This window comes from Varroa destructor, unplaced genomic scaffold (assembly GCF_002443255.2).
Source record: "Varroa destructor unplaced genomic scaffold, Vdes_3.0 BEIS01000002.1, whole genome shotgun sequence".
NCBI lineage: Eukaryota > Metazoa > Arthropoda > Arachnida > Mesostigmata > Varroidae > Varroa > Varroa destructor.
In genome coordinates, this window is record NW_019211455.1 from 56,317,659 (window position 1) to 56,343,398 (window position 25,740).

At 39.8% G+C, this 25,740-nt stretch overlaps 1 protein-coding gene across 19 annotated transcripts in view; it reads left to right on the top strand.

Moving 5' to 3' along the window:
• The window catches only part of norpA (no receptor potential A), a 197,520-nt gene extending 176,840 nt beyond the window's left edge, over positions 1 to 20,680 (top strand). For 12 of the 19 annotated variants that reach the window (XM_086979101.1, XM_086979105.1, XM_086979103.1 and 9 more), the window contains 9 exons: positions 313 to 918; positions 3,810 to 4,163; positions 4,867 to 5,282; positions 6,654 to 6,931; positions 7,201 to 7,530; positions 7,772 to 7,966; positions 8,185 to 8,329; positions 14,155 to 14,406; positions 16,095 to 20,680. In XM_086979101.1, the coding sequence (XP_086835227.1) occupies positions 313 to 918; positions 3,810 to 4,163; positions 4,867 to 5,282; positions 6,654 to 6,931; positions 7,201 to 7,530; positions 7,772 to 7,966; positions 8,185 to 8,329; positions 14,155 to 14,406; positions 16,095 to 16,163 (2,645 nt within the window). In that variant the 3' untranslated portion in view covers positions 16,164 to 20,680. Of the gene's footprint in view, positions 1 to 312; positions 919 to 3,809; positions 4,164 to 4,866; positions 5,283 to 6,653; positions 6,932 to 7,175; positions 7,531 to 7,771; positions 7,967 to 8,184; positions 8,330 to 10,176; positions 10,503 to 14,119; positions 14,407 to 16,094 lie in introns of those variants that run through there. The other 7 variants (XM_086979108.1, XM_086979107.1, XM_086979111.1 and 4 more) reach the window with 7 other exon arrangements.
• The last annotated feature ends 5,060 nt before the right edge of the window (positions 20,681 to 25,740 follow it).

Genomic DNA, 25,740 nt, shown 5'->3' on the forward strand with positions numbered 1-25,740 from the left:
CAAAATTATATATATATATAAATAATTATATGAGGTGTGCATAGCAAACTCGCTTAAAATGGGACAGAGCTTGAATCGAACGAGAGCGTGAAGACTTCAATTTCGATACCAACGCTGTCGACTTTGACTGGTCCGTAGGCAATAAACGATATAACGGTGTAGCTATTGTTTTGATCATGTAACCAACCAGTTACATATGTAAAATAGGACGTTCACCTTTGTGAGTGGAATTACAATATGCATATATAAAATTAGCAATCAACAAAAAATGAGTAATTGATGACGTTGCCAAAATGACAACTGCTGATACAGATTCGGGTGTAGTTACGGGCGACGACGCCACTGCGGCGCCCGGCTCGCCCATCGCTTCGCTGGCGACGGCCGCTTCCCGTACGACAAACGTCACAAATGCCACAAGCGTCGGCGCAGCTGCATCAGCTGCCACGGTTCGCTCTACTATTATATCTACTACTACCACTACTACTACTACTACTACTACTACTACTACTACTACTACTACTACTACTACTACAACTACCGCCACAACGGCTATCTCTAGTTCAGGGGTCTCTTCGGCAAACAGTGGCGTAGCTGCTGGCGGCGGCGGCGCTGCGAGCGGTGCTGGCACTCCAGACGCCCTACGCGAAGTCTCCGTAATTCGCTCTGTATCCGCTACGTCCCCAAGTTGCGTGGCACCTTCGCCCGCCCCCCTGAACAACAACAGCAACAGAAATAACAGCGTTGCTGATAACGGCAGCAACAGTAACAATAACAGTAATAATTCGGGAAATAACGGCGCTATACCGCTATCCAAAGGCAGTATCCAAGCGACAACGACTACTGCGACAGCTGTCGCGGCAACGAGTGCCCCCACCACGCAATGGTCGCCCACCAACAGCTCAGGAGGATCAACAAAAAGTGAGAAGCGAAATTTTTTAAAAGAAAAAATACCAGACAGAGGTGCGAAAGAGGGTAAAGATAATATAGAAAACAGAGTCGGCATATTCACGAAATCTATCTGACACTGAACGACATCAATTGAAAGGAATGAAAATTGCATTATTATAATACAATGAAACCGATGTTCTGTTGCATTACAATTTTTGTGCCTCACCGGTCGCTTACTTATTTTCTGAGTCTTTTCCGTTTTAGCTGATATAACCAGTTTCCCCATTGGCCACTGGCGCAATATGGACGGGTCGCTGCTCTTCTTCTTACTAACAAATATTATAGTACCAATTTCATACTGACTTCCCATTCTAGTCTACTATTGCCATCACAAGGCGTCACCAACGCGTCGTCTACATATGCAGTACTATCTATCCAACGTACATACATGTCTTGCCTTGAGTACGGCATATGAGCTAGCGCACTTGCTCGTACTAGTCATGACTTTGTGCTCCCCCGAGATACCGGTTCTAATTAAGACTGACTCCTCTTTATCATAAGCACCGTCCTATTTCCCTTTTGCCTTTCTTTTCGACCGTGTGCCATTTTCCTGCTGCTACCGCTTATCTCACCACGATCAGACGACGCGCGGCTGTCCAGCGTATTCTGTCTGAGTTTCCCCGTTGCCGACATCTGATATCGTCTGCGGAAAAGAATGAAAACATTAAGCATGTGTGTGGGTGTTGTATAAGTCCTGTGGGTGTCGATGTTTCAAGTTCGAATGAACTTTTGTTTTTGCGTGTGTGTTTTTTCCTAAGTAAATTTGCAGGCTGCTATAGGAAAAAAAGTTTTTCATGTTACTTGACTTAATTGCCCAAGTTGAAATCTCAATATCACTAGGCATTTATCTTATGTGTAGCAACTCTAAAGTAACTGATATATGTTTTGATTCCTTGCGGTTTTTTTCTCGATGTATTTATTTTTTCAGTATGATCATATATACATTTCTTAGTTTCTACGTTTGATTTGATCCGTAACATCCGCTTTTTCTAAACATATACTGAAATTCTCGAGATCCCTAAAGCTTCCGCAATTTGTTTTTGAGTTTTATTAATTTCAATTGGAGGACATTTTTAATTTTTTGTTTCTTGATTCCATAAATGGTGTTTATTTTCGTTTCTAACTAGTTGTCTTAAACTGGGTCGCAAATTTTCGCTGATAGAAGCGTAAGCCTCTGTGTTCCCACACAGGTTATAGCGTTTACCTGTATTGGTCTTCAGTTCCTGCGTGTGAATTTTTTTACCTGGATGGAGGCTGAACGTTTTTTGAGACATTTGCCTGCTGCGCTGTTGCAATTACTACAATGTTTATTATTTAATGCTAAAAGATAGGAAACTCTTCATTTGATCAAAAACACTCTTCAATACTCTGTGTGTAATATTACCATTATATTTCGTGTTGTCTAGCGCACCGATTCATCATCGTCCTTTTGGAACACCGACTATACGTCCGCTGCCTATTGACGTATATTGGTGTTATTGCATTTCGTTTATATTTACCTGAAACATAGGTAACCTCTTTGTGGTCGTCTGATGAACTGTTACTGCTCTGTACCAACGTACCTACTTCCTGGATCAACCTCTTAAAGACTCTTTCCTGATGATCTTAATTCCGTAACTCATTTCCACCTTAAAGGCTGACGAAAATATTTTCGGCATCTAAGTACATCAATGAGCCCTCGAAGTCTACCGATCAACGTATTTAATTGGTGTTTCATGATTGAGTAATGCACGTTCAATTTAGGCCAGCCGTATTTTATTAATAAGAAAAACACCAACAGGCTTTAATAGAATTAACAACTATGTACAATACTTACATGCCGTGCCTAAAATATGGCGTGCATCTTTGAGATGTGCTTTGATTCATTAATGGCGTATACTATTACCAAATGGATTCTTTTTTTTATTAGAGCTCAAAGTAAACTTGAGAAGACGGCGTGTATCTGCACACTTTGTATGCAAATACACACTGCACACTCTAGCGATAGTGCTTAATCCAATGATTTGTGATTAATATTGGATAGTCCTTTTACAATCGTTTCATATTATGTGTGCGTCCAAACATCACTGTAACTTCATTAAGTTCTAGAACTGCTCACTAACTAAGCAACTAGATTCATCGGGTGCCACTTACTTCACGTTGCATAAAAACCCTGAAGTGCATTATATACAGGACAAATACACATATTTACATGCGCACCATTACCGACTACGATTATGATTAGTCTGCTAGTTTTAATCGCAAGGCCGATCATTTTGCCGTGATCTATACTTGTAGATTTACAAATACGCTTTAACGATTCCGATGTATGCGTGCGCCAAGTCAGTTGTCGCCCCCCGTGCCCATTATTTAGGGCGATTGGCTAAAAGCGCGCCGCTTGCTAGACAGAACATACTTAGAGAAAATTTATTTTGCAAGGCTGTGTAGACACCTACGTGCGACTAACCCAACAGTGGTAAAATCATATTGGTGGATACTGACGAGCTATACTTGGGTATTGGACCTGTGCTCTCCTTTACGTGAACACATACACCATGACAGCTTAGATTTCTGCGTGACGGGGCACGCAGGAGCTCAAGTGCGACAATCCTTCCTCGTCGACATTGGGTCCGTATCCTTGCCCCGACTGACGGGTTATGAAAATATCGAGACAGCCTTGTCCGGACCCAGTACTAACGTCTAAGCCTTGCCCATCTGGTTTGTCGTTTCGTTTGTCTGTCGTTCTGTTTGCTTGGTCCTGCTTCGCCTTTACGTTATTCTCCGGGGATTTCTCTGACGGCGCTGCTATTCCACCGCTGTTCCACACCATCTGCTTGGATATCATGATTGCGATGATTATGACTTGATGATCACCCCTGCAGAAAAAAAGGCCGAGGCTTTGCCGGTCGAAGAGGCGATGGCGCATTATCGCTACACCGGCGCCACGACACACGTGCACCCGTTCCTGTCCTCACTGGTCAACTACGCGCAGCCCGTCAAGTTTCAGGGCTTCGATGTGGCCGAGGAGAAAAACGTGCATCATTGCATGAGTTCGTTTGCCGAAACATCAGCACTCAGTTATCTCAAATCACAAGCTATCGAATTTGTAAATTATAACAAACGACAGCTCTCACGAATCTACCCGAAGGGTACAAGAGCAGATTCGTCCAACTTTTTGCCGCAGATCTTCTGGAATGCTGGGTGCCAAATGGTGGCCCTTAACTTCCAGACCCCAGGTAAGTACGCAGATGTGGAATAAAAAAGATGCAATGCGTTGATAATATTTGAAATATGGCTTTAACAGTTCATCTCCTATTAACTTATTTGATCTAGCAGATTAAAAGTCTGTAACAATAATTTGTCATTTATTGGGAAATTTATCAAGTTTATCTAGTATTATCCAAAAGAAAAGTGCGAGTACTACATAATGAGTATTCTACTTTTCGCGGGTTTTCTTGCGTAGAAACTATGGAAAAACTGTTTTCAAAACCTCTATTGTTAAGTAATCTATAAGAGACCCACCCAGAGCCGCACACACACACACACACACACACACACACACACACACACACACACACACACACACACACACAAAGACACACAAACACACACACACACACACACACACACACGCGCCCACACACACACACACACACACACACACAAAACACACGCGCCCACACACAGACACACACACACACAACAGACACACACACATACGCACAGAGAGAGAGAGCGAGAGATGTATAAAGAATGAGTCATCTGCTTTCTTGGATCTAGCTCAATGTGGATGGCGCTGAAACCTTTCCAGGGTCCTTTTTACTTTTTTTTGAACAACTAATCCATCGTAGGGGTTGTGTCAGCACCTCACGTTCGACAGCTTGATTTATCATTCTGTTTTATTGAGAAGTTAATCTATTCGCTTCTGATCCGTTTTAGATCTTCCAATGCAACTAAACCAGGGTAAATTTGAATACAACGGAGGGTGCGGGTACCTGCTAAAGCCGGACTTCATGCGTCGGCCGGACAAGACCTTCGACCCCTTTGCGGAGTCACCGGTGGACGGAGTGATAGCCGCTCAATGTAGCGTTCGAGTCATCTCCGGACAGTTCCTGTCAGACAAGCGAGTCGGCACTTATGTCGAAGTCGATATGTACGGCCTGCCGACTGACACCATCCGTAAGGAGTGTCGCACTCGGATAGTACCGAATAACGGATTAAATCCTGTCTACAACGAAGAACCGTTTATCTTCCGCAAGGTGGTCCTGCCCGACCTAGCCGTGATCCGAATAGCCGTGTATGATGAGAACGGGAAGATGCTCGGCCAACGGATCCTGCCGATGGACGGCCTACAGGTTTGTGGGCTTCTGAACCCGATCTGTCGATACGAACTATCTATTGCCAAATAAATGCTCGTCTCTATTTACTATGTCGGTATATAGTCAATGTATGTGTTCGTTTGATTAGTACTCGTAAGGGGGCGAACAAGCATTCCTTGGTTTCGCGCTAAATCCACACAGACATTAATACTTGCCCAGCTACCTCGTAACTTATGGCATTTGTTGCTATACCTTAATACACCTAACTACAAAGTTTATAAAATATTTACAAAAACACATACACCCAGCAATAGGTGCAATCTAACGGATAGATATTCATTTTTCGGTTCATCATACGTGTCCCTTATTTAGTATCGAAATATTTCTTGTTCAGGTATGTTAGCAATAGGCTATTGTATTTGTAAAAAATATCGTAGTGTTTTAAGGGTGCAGTTGTACGAAGATAAATGATGAACATGATAACCCCCTATTGCGCCAGCGTGCGGCCGGGGAAGATAAAAATAGATTTACAGTTGGGCAACGAATGGGCTTATAGTTTTTTATATGCGCATGCGTACTCTTCCATATGTAACAATATGCATTGTTGATACATTAGCAATTGTAAGTGTACCCCTATCAAACTCTAAATGCGTTGATCAATATAGTATCTAATAATAACAGTTATACTAAATGAACTTGAATACTGAGATACTTGTTGAATAATGTACTTGAAATTTTAATCGAATATCTCTGAACATCATGATAAGTGATCGACATAGATAACTTGAAGTTTCAATCACTAAGAATTCTTGCTCAGTTAAGAATAGCTTCTAGACATTTTGGCTAACTTTGAGCTAAGTGTGCATATCCAAGACGGCACTGTTCGCGAATGCCACATAGAAAATTCTGTTATTGTAAATTATTCGTATATATAAAATAAACTAAAAGGAACATGCTAAAATTATTTATTTGATGAATTTTCTCACGATTCTTTTAATTTAATTTAATTTAGTTTAAGTAATTTAACATACATAAACACGGTGTTTGGCAAATACCCAAATAATTATTGACATAATATTCAGTGTAGCAAACCATCGTTTGCTTTCGGCGTAAGCTACCTCCGAAAAATGGTTGCATGATGCGTTTTCCATAGTCGATAACAGGACTAAGCGGTGTCACAGTTTACAAGCTAGCTGGGTTACATAGAGTGGCAGAAATTGATATCTAGTGGGTTGACTCGAAGTGTCATCGTTCGAATATTTTAACCGCTGACAACCTTAAAATGAACATCTGCACAGATGTGGCCAAATGATTCATCCCTATACTTTCCTATCATCATTCTGATGAGAAACAAAAACCCGGTTGTATTCAATTTTGGAATCTAGTTTTTCGGGTTCTATGTTGCAGGCGGGCTACCGACACGTCTCACTTCGCACCGAAGGAAACTTCCCCATGTCGCTTGCTATGCTGTTCATTTGCATCGAGCTAAAGATTTACGTACCTGATGGACTGGGCGATCTTATGGATGCGCTCAGCGACCCCCGGGCCTTCCTCAGTGCGCAAGAGAAGCGGCTCGTGCAGATGCGTGCGATGGGTGTCGAAGACGCTGACCTGGTCGCCTCTTCTGGAGGGGACTCCAGCCTTACTGGACCGCCATCGGGGGGCGGTTCCGCAGGCGTCAAAAGGTTTGTATTTAGCTAACAAAAATGGAGAACATCAAAACTTCTTGCCGGCAGGACATTATTTCGCATCACCTTTTTTTTGGCAAACGTTTTGGCAGTTCTTTTGCCACAGCTCAGCTTCGTTTCCTGTTTTCATTTTCGTTATCGTCTCCATGTGTTTTCCTTTACGAAGATCCTTTCGTGAATCGTTTTTGGTTGCGTTTGGCACCTAAGTTCAATTTAGTTTACTTACTTCGTACGCATTAAGAGCATCGATGACGTCTGAGTATTAGGACCTCGTTTCTATCGACCAGGGACCAAGATAAGCAGAATGACACGCCGAAGCTTGAACCCATCACTCTGGAACAGCTGAAGACTACTAAGGAGTTTGTCAAACTGAAGCGTAAACAACAAAAAGAGCTCGATTGTATGACAAAGAAGCAGTCTAAAGAGAAGCACTCGATGCAGAAACAGCAGACGGCCTCGATTGACAAAATGGTGAAACAATCGGCCAACAAACTTAGCCCCAATGACCATGCCGTGCAGAGACTTGTGAGGGAACACGCAGATCAGTGGAGCGCGCTTAAGGAAAAGCACGCTAAGGACTACTTCAAGTTGTTAAGGTAGGTAAGAAGTTTCAAGGATGCAGACGCTTTTTCCTTATCGTGACAGAGAAAAAACATCTCAGTTTCATCTTATTTATATGCCGAAACCCTGTCAAAATTAATTTAGCATATATATATATATATATATATATATATATATATATATATCAACGAACATCTCTAGACTCAACCTTTATTTCACTAATTTAGTGATTTGGTAAGTATCTCGCGGCATAAATCATCTATCCCATCACTGCAGGGACCACACAAATCAACAAGGAGTGGTGTTGAAAGCGCTTCTTATTCGGACACAGCAGAGACAGATGAAGGCGCTGGAGAGCCGCTTTGAGAGCGAAAACAAAATCATGAAAGCAAAACAGGCGCGGGTTTCTGTTGAGACAGCCCGAGAGGTCAGCGGTGACAAGACACTACGCAACAAGGCCGAAAGGGAACGGTAGGCCGTCGATTATCATCACTATCATCCCTTCCTTCTTCTTCTTATTATTATTACTATTATCATTAATCACAATCGGTTAACACATCGGTTATTAATGACGTTGTTTCTTGTGAAAAACTCGTAACTTTAAGACAACTTTTTTTACGAAAAGGCTTCAATACGAAAGTGCAGGTTAAAGAGGTGGGTAAAGAAAGGCAGTGTTGTTTAATGTTTAGGCGTCTTCGTGAGAAAAATTCAAACAACACGAAGAAGTTTATCGAGGAACGGAAAACAGCTGCATTGAAACAAAGCCGAGAACGGGAAAAAATTAAGAAGATCCATGAAAAGCAACTCAATGATGTACTGCGTGAGATCGATAATGTAAGTTGCACAAAGTTTTCACGCACTTCTTCGCCAAGTTAATCACCTATCAACTAATCACACAATATCTATTCACAAGGGTTGCAACTGTGTCTGCCGTTCTTTCAATATAAAACACGCATTCACTTCACATAACACATAGTTACTGCTAAGACCGATTACCTAAGTAGCAAGAACATTGGTTGAAGCAGCTGAACATTAGAAGAAATATGTCTGATCAGGCGTGGAATTCGGAAGAAACAGAACTTTGTTGATTCGATCTTTGTCAGACTTTACAGCATCTATCTTAGGTCACATACGGTGTTGTATAGATGCTAAAGCGGAATGGTTCTTTGTGAAGATGATCCGGTGCAAAGTCAGTATCGGTAAGGATTCGGAAATAACATGACGTGTCTCACAGATACGGTACGGTCACGTATACACCACCACTAATATTGAATGCGGGTTTACATTAACATATATAGTCCTGGTGGTCGTACTTGTACGACGAATATCCCTTTAAACTAGATTATAGTAAATTATCATAAACACCTTATTTCATTTTAATACATTTGGTATAGTATATTACTCAGCCGTAACGTCGGTGGTTGAAGTAATAGTAATGAAAGTGATAATTCTATATCATTATAAACAGACGAGATAAAACTCGAGAATAATCTGTTCTGCTTGTTCGCTATCTGTTATAGGACGAAGAATTAATTTTCATACAAAAACAAGCCAATAAGAATAGTTGGCCTTCAGTTATAATATCGTGTAGCCAGAGCTTTTTCCCATTTACTCGGCACTATTTTTAAGTCAATTTGGAAACCATGCTGGAATTAGACTTTGTGTTCAATGAAAAGCGTATTGTCCTTTATGATGCCTGGGTACTCACGCAACGAGAGTCATAATTAGCCTTACGAAGTTGTTCGTGGGTCAGTGCCGACCTCACTACTCCTCAATTTTTTCGTGTACGACCAAACTATCTTGCGTCCTCTATGAATGCTGCGTTCGTGGCTATCCACTAGCTCGTATATTCTTTCTATCCTGTTTTGCCTTGGCTAGATAATTATCGAGTAAACGGCAAAAGCCCAACCGAGAAGCGAAACGATGCAAGTGTTGAAATTGCTATTTTATATTATAACAGCTAAAGAGAAAGACGGAAAGCATAGATTGGCAGTGTGAAATGAATGTACATACGGAAATTTTGTGTACAGTGTATCTGCGGTAGAGCGATAGAGATTGCCGAAAGTCCACAGTGATAATTCTAACTGCATGACTCAGATCTCTGTGCGTATCGTTCTTCAGTTGTCAGCAAACGAAGACGAAAATTCTGCGATTTGATAGAATACTTTCTATATTGGCAGATGATGTATGAGAAAACGGAAAAATTTCCTTGTTCTATTGAAAAAGATCAGATTTTCTATCAAAGTCTATCGTCTCGAAGCTAAACGTGATCTGCGTTCCTGCCTGTTACAACTGTTGTGCGAAGCGTATCTGAGTCCTCTCGGTGAAAAGCAACTCTGTGCCCACCTCATTGCTATATGTTGATTCATCGATAGAATACAGTTTACCTTGAATCTAAGAACATTCATTTCTATAACGTGTATGCCTGTATCTTAATACATCCAGGGTCTGCTAATAACTAATAGCTATTTCGTTTCCTGCCTACCCAGAAACATCCTTTTTTGCTGCAAAACCTGGCTATTACGTTTGTTTTTCTAGAAATAGTACAAATGCTGTGCGAGATATATATATATATATATATATATATATATATATATATATATATATATGGATGCGCGAACGATATGTGCCGTTGTTGCTGGCTTGCCATGGTGAGTTTTTCTTCCGATGATCATCTGCAGAATCTGGAGGAGCTGAGCCAGCAGACATCGGTGATACTTCCCGACCGCATGAGCTGTATCTCAAACGATCTGACAAGTACCTGCCAGGAATCGGATATCGACCTCGATCTCGGCTTGTTTCACCAACCCGAATCTCCCCAAGGCCCGCCGCCTCAGCGAATCTCCCCAGAGGGTGGCTCAGCCGCCCACAAGGCGCCGCCTAGCCTAGATGTGCCCGTGACCCCGTAATTTCAACACATTCCCACTCTTCCCTCGATCAGAGTTCTGTGTATGCCTAAAACCCTTCCACTTTACCTAAATACATGTATCCGTATCGGGTGAACAAACTGTTTTACTTTTTCATGTTCCGAGTCGCTCCGTTATATAAAGCGATAGTTACGACGGACACAAACACAACAATAACAGTTAAATACAAAATAATAACAATTGTCCGCTTTCGCAAGTAACAGCTGACAAAAACCAAATTGTTGGTGGGATGTCGAGAACTGAAATCACATACGTTCCACCATACAATCCGAGGCGATACAAAGACATATATACATAGGCATTTATAAACAGTTTTACACGCATATTTTATAGACACTTGCCTGGGAACTTAAAAAAGGCGCGTGCAGTTTGAAAGAACATGTAGACAGCAAAGTAACTAGAAAGGTAGAAAGTTGTGATGTAAAAGTGTGTATTATTACTATTATTAGATGTAGCTTTTTCTTAAAAGTAGAGTTCCTTACGCCCGACTTTAGTAGAGAGACAGGCAACTTGTTTAAATGAATGCTAGTAGCACACATAGCTCTGTTTAATCTGCTAAGCTGTTTATTGACTTTGGAGTTGTTGCTATCTTATGGTTATATAGGTAGTAAAGGAGTCTGGATACATGATATAATTTCTATTTAACCAATATATAATACAGCGTCCGTATACTTTAATATAGGAACTTCCGTCCGCTTATGGAAAAGCCGAAATACCCGCTCGTCGATCATTACGGCTCTCTATTATTTAGAATACCTATCCGTCCATTATATCACACAAATTACATTGAAATACACTATGGAACTTAATATAGTTACAAATTAGCCAATATTATCATTGTAGAAATATCTCTGGTCAGCATCGTATCGCCACTGTTTTACAAATAGAAATTTACATATAGATATATAAGCGCCATGACAAGTGATAGTGCTAGATAGTGAAAATGGGTTAGGGTTATTATAACCGTTCATGATGCGACAACAGATGCCAGGTAGGCCAACAGTTTTGCAACGCACGATTATTGAGGATGGTTTTCTGGTGAGACCTTCAGTGTACACGTTTATGTGCAGGTACATTAGTTAACCCGCACCATATTGATATATGAGGGGTATCGAAAGATAGATTCAACTTGTCTCCTTATAGAAAAAACTCGTTGTGGGTTCCGTAAATCTGCCCCGTAATGTTTTCTGCTTTACTAATTTGCATTAGCGGCAAGCGAGTGGTTACTAATATACATTCTAGACGCACGCTACGTTCTTCCGGTAGTAAATTTTAATACGAGAGACTACGTTATTGCCTTGTAAGGCAGCACGTACGTGCTAACCCTAAAGAACCTATTATTTTCAAACACTAACTTTCCCATCGAATAACGAAATATCTTGTGGAATGCAAAAATATGACTTAAAGTTATTTCCTTTACTCATTCAACGGTTGGGTTTGTAAAAAAATGATGACGAAAAAATGTTTTCTGTCTCCTTGTTACGACTTGCCTAGATATTTTTTGTGTGAACTTTTTTCTCGTGCATCTATACATATCAGGCCACCTCTATACGTCTCTACTATCATCGCCCAGGCCTTCCATTCTATAAGAACAGGCCCGGCGACCTTCTCTCTTCCTCTTTAGCTATCTTGTTGGAAAGTACATTTACATCTTACTTACGCCTTCTGTGGAAACTGAAGTTTTATCTTCATTTCTTTTTGCATTTATTTACAAAACCTATTATTATTATTATTATTATTATCATCATAAACCTAGTAGTCTGCGAAGGGCGTCAATGATCAAGCCGTCTTCGTCATTCCAATGCCAGTAAGAGAATTACACTTGAGCACATCGTACTAACATTTATTAATAATGCTGATATCTACAGTTGAATGAAATTAAAAAGCTTGTTATTCCCATCTGCGGTCAAAATACGGACGTTTAAATTCGATGTCAACTTTATCAGCGTGACAAACGATCATATCGTAAAGATTCATGAAGAACGCACCAAGTGTTCTTACTACGGTAGACAATAAGATATTAGCAAAAAAAAAACAGGCAGATAATAGATCAGACGTTCAGAATATTTTCGTTGTGCTAAGAGGGTACCTAGGCTATGCTGTGCTCTATACAGTGGATCTATATGTTCGTGCCATATGTAATATATATGGCACGAACGAACTAAAGATACGATTAGAAAGTAATTCATAATACAATTATCACGGTAATTTCACATCCTATGATTCAAGTTCAGCTTAGAACAGTAATACATATATATTCTAGGCGCAGTGCTTAAGCAGTACGTTTAAACATACATATTGAGGCATATATATAGAGTGACCATATACGTATACACTATAACATAATCGGTTCAATTTTATGTAGCCTTTAAGAATAAACCTTTCGACCAGACTATAATAGATGCTCTTGCCGATAGCTGTCGTATCAACAAAATAGGCATAAGCCACTTAGATCAACTAGGAGAATCGAAGTATGGGGTGAACTCAGTTGCTGGGCAGGTCGTTGACGTTAACTAATTAACATCAATATAGACGAAATAAAGAAATGTCTATACGTAGTTAAATACCAATTTTAGATATAATTGCAGAAGCATTAAGGAAACGTATTTTACACATATCAATTTGTACATCGATTGAGCTGCATCGGCTGGGCTCCGGGACGAATTTTATCCCCAACACTCTCGTGTATCTAACGGTAACCATAGCCAGCAGTGGATTATTTCAGTGATGATGATATGTTTCCTAGAGTAGTATAATTCTATTAAAGTAAAGTATCGGTAATCTGCGAAATTTTGGCCGAACACAACGCTGCCAATAGAAACAAGTCTGGATCCCATAAGATAAATCTATAATAACTAGAACTATAATAGTAAGTAACTCTGAGTTTCCAAAGCAAACGACTTGTTTCCATATACGCACATATCGTATATATGAAAGTACGAAGACGATCAAAGACAGATTTGTTTATTTAGGTTACAAAAAAAAAAACTTGCAATAGACTTTCTATAGGCCTGGTATTATTCATAGATATGGGCGGGAAGCATTAGATATTGTAGAACGCAGTTGGAAGCGTTACCGATATTTTTACAATGGTGAGGTAGCAATCAAAAGCCATATGTTTTCATGTTCACCAAATACAAAATACGTTCTGGTTTTGGTAAAAGCAGCACATACACAGACTCGAATATAGTGTACGACACTCAAAAACAGAGGTCACCTTTTTGAGTAGACGCTTTTTTCCACTGGACGATGCGCTTCAACACGTAGAACTACTAACCTCTTCTACCCACTAACACTTTCCACAGTTGTAGGATACTATTACTATTTCACACCCGTTATAGTAATTATCATTATTATGAATGCCTATTGCGCCTGAAACTCCTACAGGTCCTGTCTGCCTAGAGGTCGATACTCTCATTTTTGTTATCTTTTTTGTTTTGCTTGAAAATATATTTGCATTTCGATACAATATTCTTCCATTCAATTTTACCCAGAAGTACTTTTCGTTAAACTGCGTCTCCTGCTATCAAAAAGCTGTGGCCCTTCTTCCACCCCAGTTCTTCCGTTTATTCGTGTGAACTGAGCGCTACCTATCCTTTTTCCAGTCACTTGTTAGATTCGACTTTTTTTTCCATCTATCGCCATCTTTTTCCCGTTTCCTCGACTCGTTTTGCTGGTCTGCGCCGATATTCTCCAGTTCCCGACCGCTGACTGCTCCCCCATCGGGCACAGCTACTTTTCAGCTTCCTCGACTGCCCCCGCCTCCCCTCTCCGTTCGGCGAAAGAATCGTACCAGTGGCCTGCTTGCCCTTACCATATCAGCCTGATACTGCACTGCTACAGCGTCTCGGTAGAAGTTGCCGATGCTGTTCCGCCAGAAGCGTGCGCGATCGATCGCGCAAGGAGAAGACCAGGAAGAGCCAGCTTTACCTGCTACTGCTACTACCACCTGCCCTGATGGCTATTCTGTGTGACGACGGAATGGTGATTATGTGTTTGAGCTTGAGCGTTCTTCAATTTACTTGTTGGTTTGATTATTTGTTTGTAAATTCATTTTTGCTGTTTGTACTATTTAATTAATTGATTGACTGGGTCATTATGTGATCTAAACCTTGGTTGTGGATAGGTGATTGATGCAGTGTATATTGCTCGTCACATCATTGGCGACCTGTCAACTAGCTAAAAAGACTTTCTATTTGGACTTTTAATTTTGGACATGTCAGCAGCTTGATGGAAATGGCTCTCTAACAGTGACGACAATATAGAGAACAAAGGTTGACTGTAGACAAAATATTTTTTGCATGAATTACCCTAAATGCGTATTAGTGCCACACCTTTAGTGGGTTCACTTATCGTCGAAACATTTCTGTTGCATTATCTACGTCGTAAAAAAACACGCAGTGGGTGATATGTGATAAGTTTGTAACCAAAGGGATGTTTGTTTGATAAACCAGTACCTATGTTGTTGTTGTTAATATGGCATGCATTTACGTATGTTTAACTTGACGAATACTGCGAATGTGTTAGGCAAAAGCTTTATCGGCTAGGTCTTACAGAGCGCTTGTTGAGCTCAAGTTGGCTTTAGGCTGAAATAACCAACACGTTGCACGGCTGTGTGATAGAGTATTTTTATTTTAGTAAAACTAACAAGTGATAGAGTACGCCAGCGTTTCATGGGCTGAAATGAAAAACGACTGAAGTATAAAAATCACATGTTGGCATTTTATTGCAGATAACGGGCAAAAGCTTAAATGTCTCCGTTCACCTCGTGTCGGATGTAAATAAAACATTTTCTTTGACACCCGAAATGTATTAGTACTAACTAAATGCGGTTGTGGCTCGCAGCATTTGTCGCATTCGTTATACTAACCGTAATATATACATATATATATATACAAATCCGTACCTGGAGGCTGTTCTGTCCAGATTTACTTCATAGGCTGTAAATAATACTTCTACCTTAAGGGAATAGTATCATAAGCCTAACATATACGCAACTCACGTGTCTTGGAATTATTTAGAATTAGAAGCAAGCGCATTAATCCCAATCAGTTAACTTGGCGTAGCCAGGTCTTCTGCTTGTGCGACATGAGTAACTGCACTACTCATGTAGCTTTTGAATGCCCTTCACCTCAGCGTGCAATATGGCTCGAAGCACAGTTATTGAGCACTAGGGCTTCGCGCATGCAGTGATTAGTTACGATCGCTTACAACGGCATTTTCACAGATTACAATTACGTAGTCAGGAAGCCAGGGCTTGTATGTGTTCTTATAACGAATTTAACGAAGTCTGACTGTCCTAACAATGATTATAGATCTATTTTTCGTAGAAGGATACGTTAGTCGTCGTTTGAACTACACACACAAGATCTTCCGATGACATTGGAAAACATGTGAAAGCTACTCATTATTAAACCGCGCACCTACCTGCTACATTGATAAGTTGATGCAAGTTCAGGGAATGTTCAAAGTCCGTACTTGTTGTACTACAATAGCAGTAACACAAAGTATCAACATCAAATCAAATCAAAGCTTAATAATCAACTTTGGCCTTTGATATAGCCATCTCGTTTACATGTTTAGGCATTCATATAAACTAACCTTATTAATTTAATTGCTGTCTATCCCGTCCCTCTTCATTTGCCATCCGAATCGTCTGTTGGTGCTTACAGAGCTTGGAGCGGTACAACGCTACGGAAACAGAGATCCTCCTCAACGCCAAGACGGAATGCTACGTCTAGTGGTCACACTATTATTCATAACTTGATTGTTAGAACACTCCTTACAACAACAGCAGCAACAACAACAACAACGACAACAGCGACAACAGCAACAAGAACAGGAATTACCGCGAATTTTAAACACGCACATATACATTTGGCCACGCATGCGTAAATGGCACAAGCTTTCGTCCGTTAGCGGCACCTTACGCTGGCGTCAATGCAAGAAGGAAAAGGAAAAAAAGGACTGCACGAATAAAGGTAACGATATCGAGCTTCCGTTGTGAGTAGGAGTGAGAGATTGTTGCGCGATCGACTGAAAGGCGGGCAACAAGAAACAGCGGAAAGCTAGAACAATACCGTCTATGGCCAATATGCGATGCGATCAGCCGCAGAAGCGTCGTTTCAGCGAAGGTCTACACATCGGATGCGGGTCTACGCGATTGGTGATGGTGAGCCTGTTAAACAAACTTGAGCGAAACTAGTGGCTTGCATAACAGTACGGGCCAATCATAATGGAAATAAAAATAAAGCTAGAAAAATAACAATTGTTTTAATGGTATTGTAAATAGGAAATGGGTACATTGTAGCCTGTATTGTTAATTCGACTGAAATGACTAATGAATGAGAATGAGACAGACTGAAACTGATCTAAATACATAGAGGATCCGTAACAGAGTCATATAGTATCATTGAAACCAGAGGCACCTAAAAAATTGTCTGAATTATTTTTAAATGATTGCTGTTATATTACGGTTTTTATAGAACACGCAACGGGTCTCACGCATTTGCTGGTAACGGTCGTGTGCGTTTGTGGCATAAATTGGCCTAATATGTTTTCATTCGAAGTAAATGCGAGCTTCTAGCAAATGTCACACCTAAACGGATCGAGTTTTCTGTTGACGGCTATGAGAACCGCTTAAAGCACAGAAGCGACGCCGAAGTCGCACAGTCGCTAGAACTTATTTAGGTTCTACTGAGGCTCTACATGGATAGAACGGCTACGATACTGGCTGCATCATGATTTTGATGCTCAGTGTTATTAAACTGCAAATGAAAAACAGAACGATGCCTTACCTTACGCGCATGTACCCTTCGAGGTGTGTATGAGGAGGGCAGAAAAAGTTTCTAGGTAAAATGTCACTAGCGTAACTTTTCTGAGTAGATGTGTATTAGTTTGCTAAAATAGACGCGGCGGTCAGCTCTGAAAAAGGTAAATAGAAATACAGTGGAATAAAATCATCTCTACCGTAATCATCTCGTACTCAAAGAGAGGAAAGAGAAAATCGAAAAGATAGGTGCCGTACTTTTGTATCATTGATCCTATTTCTTCAAATGTGATAGTTGACTTTAAGCAGGCAACACGCTACATGAGCGCCATCTATCAGAAAGCAGAAAACTTTTAGCACAGCATGCTGTGCAGTATTCGTACTATTGTTAGCGTGTGGATTGCCCTACAGAAAATAGCAATATTATTCGGAGAATTGTTTTGTCTAAAGCTCAATTAAAATAGGTGAGAAAACGCATAAAATGCGAAACTTTATGCTAAACCTATGGGTTTTTTCAAGCGTGATAAGCGGCTTGAGCAGCTTCCTGCTCCTCTCGCGGTTCGCATAAAGGGTTAACGCATTAAACGGATCCGTTTTACTGAACTAAGACGGATCAACTCTTCGAATTAGTTTGATGAATTCCGTGGAAAACACAAATACGATTGCGCAATCAGTGAGACAGGTACCACAAGCATAGTTCATCACCGATGGGCGTTAAAGCACCTTCATTAATAAATGGCGAGAATAATAACTTACAGACGCAATGCGTATGCCCTCAGGCTAACATACATGGATCTATAAATTAGACACACAAGTGTAGGGTAAAGCCAATCACAAATTTATAGACGATGTGGACGCGCCCATACAATACGACCGAGCAATTAACTTCGCAAGCTGTCATTCGACCCCTGGTGCCCCCTGACACTACAAAAACGGGTTATTACATGTCATACCACTGATAGTAAACATCGTCCGTTCAAACAATCTGCTAGTAACTGAAGGACAGGAAAAGACCCGACCTGGGACGACAGAGAAGTCACTGTTTTTTGCGAGGCAGCCGTAATGTGTCTAATGGCAGGACAACGTGTGTCGAGCCGGGAAAGAGTCTAATTCAGGTCGTTGGTATTGCACATTCTACGATCGCTTCTAACTACAGAGAAAAATAAAAAATTACAATATTTGGCAAAATAGGTAGATGAGGATCAATAAGATACTCCGCTGAAGAGAACGGCAGAAAGCAGACAGTTAACTTAACTTTTGAGGGAAACGATATTAGCCATGGGCTCTAAAACACTAACTCTTACGTTATACAACATTATCATAGATTGTTATCCGTTCTAATTTTTAATAAGCTATTGTTCAGTTTGTTGCACGAAAAGATTTATACATATATATACACACGAACAAATACGAAATGGCTGGACTCCCAACGAGAGTTAAGGAAGTTAATACGATTTTACACCTCCTATCAATAGGGTCTTCGATTAGGCAACGTCATTCGTGTTAGCAGAAATGATAGTGACCTATTTTGACCTAAAATGCAGTTTTTTCTTCTTGTCTTTACTACTTATGAACGTTGTTGTTGTTCTTGGCCAAAACAGCGCGCCAGGACTTATCTATCCTGTACTACCCAAGGAGGTCGTTACCTTATGCACTCTATCGGGTACTCAACACCGGATGAGAGTATCTAACACGCCAATAGCAAAAATAAAATTACATCTATACTATTCGTGAATAAATGTATGTACACATATATTCGTCGATGTAAACATAGTAATCGTATTGCAGGAGCCCACACAAAAATGCACACCTTAAATAGAATAAGTAACAAAGGAGACTTATGTTGCTCTTTATTAGGTTGTCATCAGCATATAAACACTCGGTATAGCCGATATTCAATATAAATATTTCAAATGGTAATACAGCATCAAATAGGAAAAAAACTACACAAATGATACGTCCAGTGCACGGCCAGATGCGATGACAGCTGAACGCGACAGCAGTTCGACATGGAGGCGGTGCTGGTCGTATTTAAAGGTCGTTTACACAAGAGGGCCGCACGACGCTAGTGTCCTTCGCCTCGATTCGTGAAACCTAACCTTCATCGATTACTGCTGCTACGCCTAAGGTGTCCAAACTGTGACCAAATTAGATATTCGAGTATATAAATTATGTGTATAGGTAATTGTCATATTGAATAGCCTAAGCAAAAGCTGGAACACGGCAGAAAATGTAAAGCGTGCAAAAAATCTCCATATAGATGGATAAATAGAAGAAGACAGGAAAATCAAATGAAAGTTAGGAAATAACGGGTGTTAGACGAGAAACGCTACTCGAACATATAATGAAACTTGCAGAGATAAACGTGTCTCTGATAGGCTATCAAATTGATTATAGATAGAGAAAGAGAGATAGATTACTTGATCGAGAGCATAGATTATTCAGTTAGAAGTTATGCTACTTGAAAAATTATGCTGTTATAAGTAATGGACTTATTACAATCTTAAACATATTAATTAACGTAAAAATAGTTATAATGACTGATGGGCTAGGGTTTGCAATTATTACACAGAGGTAGACACGGTAACGTAGTGGCAAGGAAACGAGTGACGATAGTAATTGTGGACATATTGAGAAGCCTTCTAAATGAAATGGGAAAAGTATATAAAAAGATCCGTTGCCAAGAAGTAAAATGGTACCTAAAAAGGAATAAACCCTCGTTGATATCTTCGATATGCTGCAGGGCAATAGAGTAGGGAAATTTTCCTTTTTTCTATTTGAAAATTGCACAATATTTTCACTGCAGCGATCAAAAAAACAGGTGAGAAGTTGGTAAAAGGTTTGCCTGTTTGACACCGAGTCCACCGATGACCAGCTAACGTAAAAATATATGTCGTTTTTTTATCGGATATTGCAAAACAACACAAGCTGTAAGTTTCACTGTACTTAATCAGTTACTATATATATATATATATATGTATGCATGTATGTATGTATATATATATATATATACACATACATACATATATATATACAGAATGACATTAAAATATTTATTGCCATCATCGTCAGTACATGGCGGGATTATTATAATCTTTCCGAAAAGCTGGGACAGGATAAAGCAACTGTTGCGAAGAATAACCCAAATCGGTGTGAAAATAATCTTGCGGTAAGGAGAATTCATTGTCATCTATTTTTCTTAAGCTAGATCTGAAACATATTATGTAACATTAATGAGTGCACGTCGTCTATGTGGGAGTGAGTGATATGGCGATTGCGGTAACAACGACAATTTCGAAAAATGGCGACACTGACTTCCCACGAAGTATCTTATGAAATCCTGGCAGATGTCTTCGATTATTATTATTGTAAGTATCGTTGATAATGTTCATATGTAAAATACGAAACATTGTAACATATGCAAGGTGAATAAAAGTCAACAAGGCTCGGGGTGCAATTATACGGCCAAATAATACTGCTAGCGTAGAATAGAGAGGAGGATGTTTAATTGTGTAAAACCAATACATGATCAACACATTATATAGGTAGCGTGTGACGCAACGTTAGATCTTATTACTATAGTAGGTATTATTGCTGAAAGATAAATATAGTCATAGTGATAGTATGGGTTATTATTATTACTACATGGCCAATGATAATAGAGCAGTGAGTATATATATATATATATGTGCGTACGTACGTAACATATGTAGCGTAGGAGCGCAGCTTGGCGGGTTCTCGCCGTGAGCTTTTATGTCACTTAAACGTGGGTTGGTCAGTTTGTTAATATGAGGAAAGGAATCTATTACATGTGTCTATTGTGCATGTTGCATCCGTCATACCGTTACGTATACTGAACCAGATGATAAGCTATAACAATAGTAATGACGACTAATAATAATAGACAAAGGTTAGACAGTTCCACTAACTTAAGTTGATAATAAAACCTGTAAACACCAAGCGCTGTCCCGCGTCACATATGGGAGAGAGCAGGATACGCCAGCAATATACATATAAGAATAACTTGTACATATATCCCACACACGTACGCATGTCGAATTCATTTCGCAAGCACACAGGATACAGAGGCAGTCTAGACGGCAAGATGAAGGGATTTCGTTCGGCAGAGTAACAGAAAAGTTATGAAAATTAGTATACATAACAATGATGATTGTTAAGGCGATGACAAGGACAAAGAAGTAGGTCATGGGCACGATCATACTGACGAGACGCCATCCCAAGAAAATAATATAATCAATGAAAATTCATGTTGATTAAAACTGAAAAAGGAGAATCACTTTTTCGAGGTGCGGTGTATAATTTTAAGCGACAAACTTCCAGTTGCAATAACTTCCCACTGCAGCCTAGTTAAAAGCTTTAGAAAGATCGCTGAAGACGCAAAAGTACTAAATAAAGTGGTTACTATTTAGGCCTATATTATATATATTTATATTAGAAGGCCAAGAAAGAAATAAATATGGACTCGCAAAGATGAATGCACAAACAAAAAAATGCTGAAAGCATCAACTAGGATGCTGACGCACTTACAGAGAAGAATGTGCAGATAAGATTTGTAAATTTAAGACTATTTTTCATCATATAATGCGCATACAGTACGTTGAACAAACAAAAAAAACCAACAACGAATAAGCACAATATAAATGAATCAATCGTATAAATCCCACATCTCTTATAAAGTCATAGTAATAGCTTATTTAACAAAATTGACGAGTACCTTTCATAGATATGCCTAAGCCTGATGTCAACGAAGGAATGACTAGTTTCTCAAAGGGTTTTCTTTTTTAGATTTCCACCTCTTTGACATCTCCAACTAACTTTTTACTTACTCATAAATCAGGCGTAAAAAAAAAGTCGATTTCTTTATCACCGTGTCGCAATGGCACATACCCAAATACCATGGTGCTTCCAACACAATTATAAACATGATAGTGTATCTAGACATGGAAATTTAGTATGGCGCATGCTCTCACCAGAAGATCTTTTTCCTCAGTAGCTGCAGTCGTGAGATGATCGTTCTGTTTTGACATCACTGGCACAAATTAAGCACTAATTAATGAAGACGACCTTCTTAAATAATCAGTTGAATGAGCGAAAACAATATGCTCGAATAGTAAACTAACGTCCATTAAGAAGCTGAACATGTTTACGAGCAAATTTCGATCAGTAAACCTGACAAACGAATAGGAGCATTGTCTAACGTTCAAATCAGCCTTCTCGCGTCCTTTGCATATCATCATGCTAACCGATCGTAACCGAATACCCCGAAATTGAATGATGATACGCAGTAGCGGACGAGTCATCTATAATAGTTGGCGAAATTTCCGCCAATCGTTTGACCCTGCGTGAGTGCGCTCCCCTTTGTTCTTACCGGGTCTGAACCTAGGCCAAATGGGTTTTGCACTCAATATAGAATCAAATTAAACGTATTTACCGTTGTTGTTGTGGTAGTAGTGTATAGTTGATGCTTGTCTGTGTTAGTTCGTTGATGTTCCCACGTGCTCTAGTGTTGATGGCGTAGTAGAAGTTAAAGAGACATCATGATATTATACCTTGACTGTGTTTTGATGGTACGGGATGACAGCTACAGTGTTTCATTGTTGTATCACCACTAATTTGACAGCTGAACACGGCTTCGGCCTAAATGGTAAAGTTTAATCTAATCAAGCGAAAGGAAGCCCGGTGTCGAAACGCGGGAAGGTCCTAATGAAGAACGACTCGGCTAACGAGGTATTTAGCCAAACATTCATATGCTTTTTATGTGTCGCAAATTTGTTTAACGCTATAGGCATCTGTCACACATGTATATGTAAATCAATGAGCATTTCACATAAAATATTGAACACAGCATTGTGTTTGCACATTACCTACCTAACAGCAACTCGGATTAAAGGACCTATATCCTATTCAATACATAATGAAACTAATGGAAAAGGTACCTAAGTAAGGTGAACGACGAGTAACACGGAGACGGACAGGGCTGTGCTTACCCAGAAAAAAAATCGCAGCTACGTACTAGTAACTAGCGATAATATCTAACAGACTAATAACGTGAATGGCAGACTAGAGAGACGTGACAGCGCCTATGTCAATATACAGATATATATGAATAATACGATATTTAGAGAATGGTACTGACTACGGCGGTGAGAATAGGGTATAGCTAAACAGATGCCTAGAAAATGAGATAATGATAATTAGAACGATAGAGGTACGGGGATTAATTTGGCCATATACAATACATGTGCGTGTTCAAACCCTGGATAAATACCATATGGTCGAAAAGCAACAACCCGTTCGTATTGAACACTTCTAGCGATCAGTTTGTGAACACCGATAAATAATTAGACAACAAGAGAAGCAGCGATGTTTCGTGACAACTAATTATAGTGTGATTAGAAAACCACAAAAATGACACGGCGCACTATTGATGAACGAATTTTTCATGGACAAGCGACAGCAGGAAGTATATAGATCTATTGGGTCTGGGTCTAAGGAATAAGGTACAATACTTGACGAGGCCACTGGAAATGAGAAAAAAGTAGATTTTACTTTAATTAATTACGTCGACTTTTAAATAACAGCTGAAGTCTGTCTAGCCGGAAGGTACTAACATACACGTTGATCGCACCTGCTTCTCCTATAAGGACTGTCACGTTATAATGACTTACTGCAGTAAAGCACGCAATATGCAACAAAGCCATAAATTATTGTCAATATGAAAAGGAAAACAGCAAAAAACAAGCTAAAGGCAAGAATCTACTTTTTGTACGAAGTACCCAGTTGAAAGTTACTGCTTCTTATCCATCAATCTTAATTTAACACATGCCATACCGCCACCATAAGTCCAGCATTAATCAAAATAGAGCTAGTTATAAATGCCGTCCATATAAATAAAGGATCGATAAAAGAACAAAACTCAAACAATTCACACACTACTACATGCAAATGATCACATAAGATCAACAGTTGTCGATACGTTTGTGGGCGATGGAAAAAATAGAAGGGGAATTTGTTTTGTCGGTTCTCGTTCGTCCGGTCGTAAATATGTGGCTAGTGACCTTAGACCTCATGCAATTGCTGTATTCGTTACATGCAATACATTATGGGGGCAATAAATTATCGGTGGTGGCCAGTAGTTAGACACAAGATAAAGTAGTGCAATCGAACGGTTCTAAAAGAAATGCCTGGCCCAAAGTTAGATAGGTGGCAAATGTAAACAACGTCTCTCTGTTACTATTACTTCGAACGAGGCGTTATTAGCCGACGTGAAAAGCTGCGTCAAACTCTTCAATTTACGCATGATTATGTTACTACCTTATTCAAACTGCCCGCCACTTTGTACTACAGTGTACATGTCTGACGTACGTATGTCGTCTGCTTATGACCATAGCAGCAGCGAAAGTTCTGCCGATACAGAGAACTTTTAACTAAAATTAAATACTATTCTGATAAAAAAAAAAAAAAAAAACTCTGTCCTTTTAGCAGATTCTAGGATGAGTGGGTGATCTATGCTGGAAACGCATGTATTACCATCGTTTGAATGAGCCCAAATCGTAGATTCTTAAGACACGTGGGAATCATTACATGCGTAGAACTATCAGCAAAATTAAAAACATATGTGTCATTAATAACAGGTTATTTTTTTTAATTACGGTAGTAGGGTGCAATTGACAGATACGACTTAACTATTTGGACTTCAATTTTGTGAAAGAGTGCAAATCTAAAGTACATGAACCTATTAAACGGCGATTTCGAGCACAGGAAAACTATAAAAAACGGGTCTATAATAAACGGGTCTGGGTAAAATTTTGTCTAAGTTTTCTTATATGTTTGTTGCGCTGCATTTCTACGTCCCACATACCAAGAAATAGACTGTTAGTGAAATGACTGTAGAACGCGCAGATTTGATGACATACTGTTCGGGATATCCAATCAATCGTTAAGATTGACACAAAAGGTGTTGTTGTGGTTGGCTACCGTGCTGGTAACGGTCATCATCGTAACGAATATTGGTTACAAGATCGATGAAATGTTTGCTTAGTGAACTGCCGACGAACGAATTACACTGTTCATTCTATTTTTGCACTTTTGTCACGGCAAATACGGATTTGCATAAAGTTTAGACGGCTCCAGCCTCAGCTAGAAGCAACAGCCGGCCTGCACACGTTTATGAAATAAAAAAACTATCTGTCAGTACTGCCGCGATCAATCAGGCGCGTAGTAGGGACCTCAAGGAACCGCTAACCGCATCTGACTACATCGGTTTTTACCGCATCGCTACATTTACCCGTGAGTCTAGCGAGCTTGGGAGAAAAAGATTTTAAGTGGTGATCGCTGTCTCTGCCGTAGTCCTTCAGATTCTTTCGTTTGAACTTCATGAAGTCGATCGATGCGAAATTCTGCGGACGACGCACAGACCTGGGAGAAAAAAACGTTTCAAAGAAACCAAGTATCAAGAAAAACCGCGTATATCGTTAAGCAGCGAGTCAAAAGACATGGATTTCGTTCTATTATTTCCCGTATATATA